The sequence below is a fragment of the Malania oleifera genome, chromosome 12, assembly GCF_029873635.1.
Source record: "Malania oleifera isolate guangnan ecotype guangnan chromosome 12, ASM2987363v1, whole genome shotgun sequence".
In the NCBI taxonomy this organism is placed as follows: domain Eukaryota; kingdom Viridiplantae; phylum Streptophyta; class Magnoliopsida; order Santalales; family Ximeniaceae; genus Malania; species Malania oleifera.
Window position 1 is genome coordinate 82815475 of NC_080428.1, and position 7618 is coordinate 82823092.

The 7618-nt window shown below is 35.1% G+C and overlaps 1 protein-coding gene across 1 annotated transcript; it reads right to left on the minus strand.

The window, feature by feature from the left end:
* Positions 1 to 291: 291 nt before the first annotated feature.
* LOC131144729 (uncharacterized) lies at positions 292 to 6800 on the minus strand. Its single transcript, XM_058093568.1, has 5 exons — positions 6319 to 6800; positions 4722 to 4776; positions 4518 to 4624; positions 1036 to 1070; positions 292 to 666 (listed from the first exon to the last, which is right to left on the minus strand). The coding sequence occupies exons 2-5, from the start codon at positions 4722 to 4724 to the stop codon at positions 599 to 601; spliced, it is 213 nt and encodes a 70-aa protein (XP_057949551.1). The 5' UTR covers positions 4725 to 4776; positions 6319 to 6800; the 3' UTR covers positions 292 to 598.
* Positions 6801 to 7618: the final 818 nt, after the last annotated feature.

Genomic DNA, 7618 nt, shown 5'->3' on the forward strand with positions numbered 1-7618 from the left:
ATAAAATGAGTGCTTTTCTTTACAAAATAAATTTAAAAAATTAAAATATATAATTATTTTTTAAATCGGTAACCCATGACCCAACCGTTTAATAAATAGGTGGATTAACATTTATATATTTACAACCCATTTATGACCCAACCCACCTGTTATGCCACCACTACGCAGTTGCAAAAACAGAGTAAACATTGCATCCAGGGGCTGCTGTTGTTGCTTTGAGAGCACATTCCAGTGTTAACTGTTAACTACCAGAAAATGTTCTTATAGGGTATAGGTAATTTTTCAAGCAAATAAAAGAAAAGACTATGAAATCCAATTGCACTACATGTCATACAAGTCTGTCCCCCAACCATTGATCAACAATGGGAAAAATAAAAAATAAAAAATAAAAAATCACAAACTGGATAGGATTGGTGTAAAAGAGGGCATGGTGGAACAAGTTTTCGGAGAATGGCTGGCACTGCTTCCAGAATGAGTCTGTAAAATGGCTGTCTAAAGAGTTTGTTTAGCAATCCCATATCACATACACCATTTAGTAACATCAAATTTCAATTCATGCCGGTGTCACCATCCATGAGTACAGAGACATGCTTTTCCCTTAAAAAAAGATGATTGATACGCCCATTGTAAAGCAACCAGCAGCCACCCAAGGGCTCAAACGCTCACCTGAGCCCAAACAAAATCACCAGAAGCAAAATACATCATGTTAGGATAGGATGATATTAAAGAGGAATATATATAAATATATATAAACAATAATTATTAGAGATTCGAGTAACAATTGGTAGCAGCTCATGGGCCCTGCTTTAATTGCTTGAGAATGGATCTGGGGCTGAGATATCTTAAAAGACTCGAGGCAAAGCAAGGGCCATTTGCAGTTCTATGCTGTATTGGACACTTCAGTTGCAGGGTGAAGCAAACATTGCACCAAAGCATCAGACTAATTAATTTGCACCTTCAATAGGAAAGGCAAAAAGGATGGAACCTAGTCCCTAAGTGCCAGTATTATGCATGCAATGGCTTAGCAAAGCATACCTATTCTAGCTGCTTTCCAAAAGAAACCCCGGAACCTGCCAGATACGGGTCTCACATTAGAAAGCAAATTAATGCACAAGGAGGCAAAATACCAATAATAAATTATCGAGTAATATATATCAAGAGTATTGACATGAATATGCATAATATTGTCCATTTCCACTGTCGGCATTTTCTACAAATCCATACTGAGCATTTTAAATACCAACCCTAGGAAAGATCAAGCAAAAACTGTGCACCAGAAAACAGAGATAAAATTGACCATTGGTAGACAAAGACCACTTGAAAAATGAATAAATGAAAAAAAAAAAACACACAAAAAAGAAAGCCTAGCGAAACCACGAAGAACTGATTCCACACAAGCTAAATATTATGCCTACAACTTTGCAGGTTGCCTCTAATCACCACATTGGAATTACCCTGCTTTAATCACTGGACTCGCCCAACATGAGAATCAGGTATCAATTAGCACAACTTCCACTAATCTTCGACATGAGGACATGACCATATATATGCTTCTAACTTACTAAACTGGATATTAATTAATCTGTATTTGTGTGTGTATCCATAAGAGTTTGCCTAGAAAAACCATGAAGTTAAAAGATACCATAACAAATAATGCAATTACCCTCAAATGCCACTAGACACACTGGAAGCGTCCAAGCAATGATTGAATGCAAAACATATTTCTAGTTACACATAAACTGAATACTTGAATTATCCTCGAGAAGAAATTTCTAAATAGCATGAATACGTCAATATAATAATAAAATATCAACAAGAATTATCTTTATAGAAGACATTAAAAAAAGAAAGAAAAATCTTTCTGCCTCCACACATCAGTCCTCAAAGAGTGTAAACAAAATTCATGCATCACATATGCATTGGCTGAATTTTTTCTTTTTTTACCTTTTTTTAGTTGTTAGTCACTTGTTGCATTGCTCTTCTTTTTACATTTGGATGAGAACGCATTTGTGCATCCATTTTATGCTAATTCAATATTTATTATAAAGGGAAAAAAGCTCATCCAGAAATAATGCTAATGCTTTTTGTTTTTGTTTCTTTGTTTTTTTTTTTTTTTTTGGGGGGAAACTGACATTTTTGTGATTAGTTAACCAATTATAAAAATGTTTGTTGGTTTGCATGGTTTTAGTTTTCATAAGGGTTTTGAACATTAAAAAATCATTTAATGAAACTAGTCTGAAATTTAACATCTATAATTAATCAAAATTTATTATAATACATATTCTTTTTTTTCTTTTCTCTACAAAAATAATACACATAATTTTTTTTAAACAGGGAAAGCATAGGGATGGTAGGTATCCAGGGAAGTTCATGAGTTTCAGAAAAAGGGAGTAGGCAGTACGTATATAGATGCATAGATGCCATTAAAGATATTTATAATGGGTTAATGACTAGTATTAGAATAAAGCCACCCTCCAATCCTATGGTAATCAAACCAAAAAAAAAAATATCCCTCAAAACCCCAAGAGTGTGCCCAAAAGGAAGGAAGGAAAACTGTATCCCATAAGAAATGGGATGGAGTTGTTTCATCATAAAATCCTAGCATTGCTCCCGAAAAAAGCCAAAGAATGTGTGCCCAAAAGGAAATAAGAAAAACTCTATCCCATAATAAATGGGATGGGGTATTAAAAATACCTACATTTCTTTCCACCCACAAAATTCAAAAAAAAGGAAAAAAATAGCACACTTCAACAAAACCAACCCTTTCTTTCTCCTGCCAAAACTCCAAACCTGTACCGATAAAAAAACATTGATAGTTCATGGCAATACCATCTCCTCATCAAAAACTTAGAACAACTGACCCAAAGCTGCATAGCCACCCAATATTAGAGAAAGAGATGCTTGCTAGTTTTACTCGACTCTACACATAATACAAAATGCATATATCTGAACTAATCACCTCATAGGGCCTCCTCCCCTGCAAAAAAATAAAAATAAATTTATGCCTATTAAGAGCCAAAATTCACATGAAAGCCCTGACTTCAAAGGAGCCATAGCCTTTCAAATAAAATTGTTCAAATGGAAAGAGAGAGAACCAGAGGTTTGCATCCTCAATCCAAATCCTCCAATCATCCCTCACTTAAGGGAAGAGCCTAAAACTTACAACAAAATGATAAGATTTCATTAAGATTCCTAAAGAAAGGAAAATATCAAGAAAGAACTCCCCTCCAAAGAATAAAATGAATTCATTGAGGCATTATGAATGGAAGTCAGTCCAAAGAGATGAGGAACCAAAAATACCCACAACAAATATCCTCCCAAAAACCGAATCAAATTTCCCATCTTTGAATAGGATAAGAGGATAGAAAAAAATGAACCCTATGAGATAAGCTTCCAAGGGCTTGAATGAGAAGTGTTAATACTAACTCTACTATCCCAACCATTCCAATGCATTCCATACTAAATTCTATTAACCATGTGCCATAAAGAATCAACCTCCAACGGTAACCTCCATAATCTTTCCCCAACCAAAGAAATATCTTAGACACATCTCGAGGCCCAACCCCCTCCAGACTTAGGTCTTCTTACCTTTTCCTAGATAACAAGGATTGCTCTACTTAGCTGGTTAGTTCCCACATCCGACCACAAAAAATCTCTCATAAACCTCTTCAAGGCAGCAGCTACATTTGCAAGAACTCTGAGAGAAAATAAATGGGAATATTAGAAAGAGTTGCACTAATGAGAGTAATGTAGCTTACAAGCCCTCTTCCAACCCTCCTGCCTGCTACCCAATCTCATCACAATTGGATCCCAAAAATAAGTGGAGTTAGGATTGCCTTGAAGAGGAAGACCCAAATAAGTCAAAGGCCAATCTAAAATGGCGCAGCCAGCTATAATAGGGAAAAAGAAAACCTCTAAATGCCCACCATCCTACTCTTAAATATGTTGATCTTCACACCTGGAAGTTTTCTCAAAAAAATTAAGTAATGTTAAAATATTTTGAAAATTCAAAACATTATCTTTGAGAAAAAGAATGTTGCCATAGCAAACTGAAGATGAGATGCCACATGCCAACAACTGCTTCCCTGCCTACCTTAGGATGGAAAATCACAGCTAGACCTTGAGCATGACTAATTAACCAACTCAACACATCAACCACTAACATAAGTAAAATTCTACTAATTCAACCTACTCAACACATCAACCATGAATGACTGATTGACTGTCTTTATAATACTTAAATTTGATAAATGGATAAATTTTAGGACAGCAAGAGATTTTCCGTATGGTCTCTTCAGGAATATTCACCAAGTGTATCAACTTGTTCTGTCGACCATAATATGAAAAGAAAATACCAAGACCAGCACAATAATATTTTTTGAAAAATTATGATGCCCAGAGGAAAAAGGATCTTTTGGGGACGAAAAACTTTTAAAATCAGAAACAAACAAATTATCATCAACAATGACAAGGAGGCCCTACACATAAAACAAATTAAATTAGGAGAGAGAACATACCCAGTTCTCTGTTCAAGGATTGCTGGAAAATGCATCTTCAAATAAGTGCATGTACAAATCCCTAAGAGCACGACTGTTAAAAATGAGTGGAAATTGAAGAGTGCTGACTGTAAATCCAACAGAAATTGCCTCAGAAACTCACAAATTAAAAACGCAAATAAATAGAAATTCTTCAAATTTGAAACAAGAGAATGCTTGCTTTACCATATTAGGATTCTCCTTCAAACTTCTTCTCTTCTCCTTCCTTCAAAGTTCAAATCTACAGGAATAAGAGCATATTAATTACAATATATTTAAAATGTGCACACATTAATATATAGCGACTATATTCACCTAATTCAATCAACTTGTAGAAAGAATAACTGGAAATTTGTTTTAGTCAAATAAGTCCGAATAATCAAACAAATCAGCAGATTCAATTAACATGAACACGAACTCATTCTAATTTTCCCACAAAAAACCATTGAGTTTAAGGCATTCCTTCTGGCCTTTCCAGTTTTCACAACCTTTCTTAACCAAATCTAAGGGGACCTAACAAGAAATTACAGTGACGCCGAAACAAATACCAGCATATATTCCAATTTCCATCGATCCTAGGTACATTTCCATCAGCCTTGACTATCTTGAAACCCTAATTTCTACCCGTAGCTTCTGTTAGTGAATAGAACACTCCATCCACACCAATAGTAACAACCTAAAAGGAAAAAATTTCCACTCCGAATCATCACTGCATGGAAGAGAGGGAGAGAGAGACAGAGATTTACCAGATGGATCGCATATGGCGAGCAGCAAACAGTGAAAGGAAGGCAAAAGCGCAGGCTCGGGAATGAGGGATCGCTGGTTTTCGTGCGCTCAAAGAGAGAGCTTGGGGATGGTTTACAATTTGCGCTTTACATTTAGTGCAAACTCTAAAATAACATATATGACTAGATTAGACCTCGCACATGGATCGGGTTGGACAATCCGTGGTGGATTAGGCGGATTATTGGGTGAAAAAATCACAATCCATATTCAACTCGTTTAAGTGGCAGATTGGTTGCGGTTCGGGTCGGATAATTCATGGCTGATGGTAGATAATCCACCATTCTCAAATATAATTTCATTATTATTTTATTAATAATTTATTTTGAGTTTGTGTAAAATTTAAACAACCATGTTTGTATTTTTTTTGGTTCATGTCTGTATTGCATCATATTTACAATGATTATTTACAAAAATTCAGAATATATTTATGATTTAATGTATGCATAATATTTTGAATTTTAAACTGTCCCAATGCAAAACATGAGTTTTGAAATTTACATTTTCCTTTAAAATAAATACTTATTGTTAAATAAAATATGCAATCCCCAAATCTTGGATGATGGTTGTCAACCACAACACGACCAGAAGTCCAGAACCTACCAAAACACGACCAGAACCTAGTCACCCCCTTCTCCAGCCATGGTGGCAGCCCTGAGGTCACCTTGCAAATCCCTCCGAACTCTGTTAACTCCCTTAGGGTTCCCCAAACAAAACCTGGAAGTAAAAGTAGCCTACGAGACCTATTTTAGCCTACCCACTCGTCTCTTCCATGTGGCCAAGCCCCAAGGCGGCTGGCTGGAGCTAACCTTGCAGCTCTGGGTAGTCTGGCAGGGAACCTTTGGAACTCCTTGTTAACGATATAACACACGATTATTGATTTTGTAGTTGTTGCATCAAGCAAACCCATACATTTAACAATAAGTACAACGTCGAAGAATTCAAATGAGTAAGCCTATCACCATCTCAAGATGATAATGTTTAACAACGCGATACTTACTCAAGAAAGGATGAAGGTAGCTGCTGCCTTACTTTGCAGGAGGTCTAACCGAGGATTTTCTGGCAAACAAATCAGTAGGGGAGAACTGGCGAAGGTAGGGCGATGCTGATTGAGGCTGTATGGCTGTAGAGTGTACAGAGTCTACACTATAAGGGCGAGCGAGCGAGCGATGGGCAAACTGGCGAAGGTAGGGCGAGGCCGCGAGGGATTTCACAAAGCTCCCTGCGTGATTCGTGAAGCAGCGAGCGAGCGATGGGCGGCGAGTCGGCGACAGCGATTGCGATTCTGCGAGGTTGAAAATGAAACCCTAAATGCACAAAATCTTCTAAACGAAAATGATGAATCGTGAATCTGGGTTAATGGGCTTTAGGTTGTTATTTAACACATTTTTAAGCCGGTTGGCGAAAAGTTCAGTTTAAGTTGTAGAAGCCCCCTCTTGCCTAACATGAATGTGAAATGAAAAAATTATTAAGCTACTTAAATAGAGCATAACAAGTTTTTCAAAACTTTTTTTATAGCATATGTAATTAGAAAGGAATTTAAAAAAAAAAAATTATGCTAGGGTTTTAAAATTTTCACAACACGAACAGTATACTTACAAGCAGTACTTTACTATTATTAACTTATTTTTAAATTTATATTTACGGTTTAAGACTTTTAGAGACAATTTTAAGTAATATAATTTTAGGAAGCAAGATTAGTTGTAAGTTTATAATAATTTAGTAGGGTCATTATTCTTACTTTAAATTCAACTTTAAAAGGAAAAAAAATGTGATCCTAAAACAATTTGAAGTTCAAAATGAGTGGCAAGCTCCACAAAAGTGATTTACCAAGTAAATTGTTGAAAATGAATATAAGAATAATAGTTATGTACCATAAAAAATTGATTTTATCAATACCTACCCTAAATAAGAAATTTTAATTAGAAAAGTAATTTTTAATTTAAAGGTCATCTTTATTATGCAATCATAAGATTTTATTATATTTCTATTCTGAATTCCGCTTGTTGTTTTTTCAAATTTTAACTAACAAATTATCAATATGGGTTTTATCTTTTACTCAATCGATCTAACCATGAAATGACTAAATTTACTTCATAATCAACCTTGTGACTTGGAAACGGTGTCAATTTATTTAGTTCTATCATTGTTTAACTTTTTTGATGGCTTAATCTATCTAGCAATTGAACCATTTATGAAATGGTTATAAAATCAAAACTATACAATTTTTCATTCCTAAAAAATTTCACATTAAATTGTGTTTCATTTTTTTTTTTCTTCAAATTTAAGGTATTTTATCT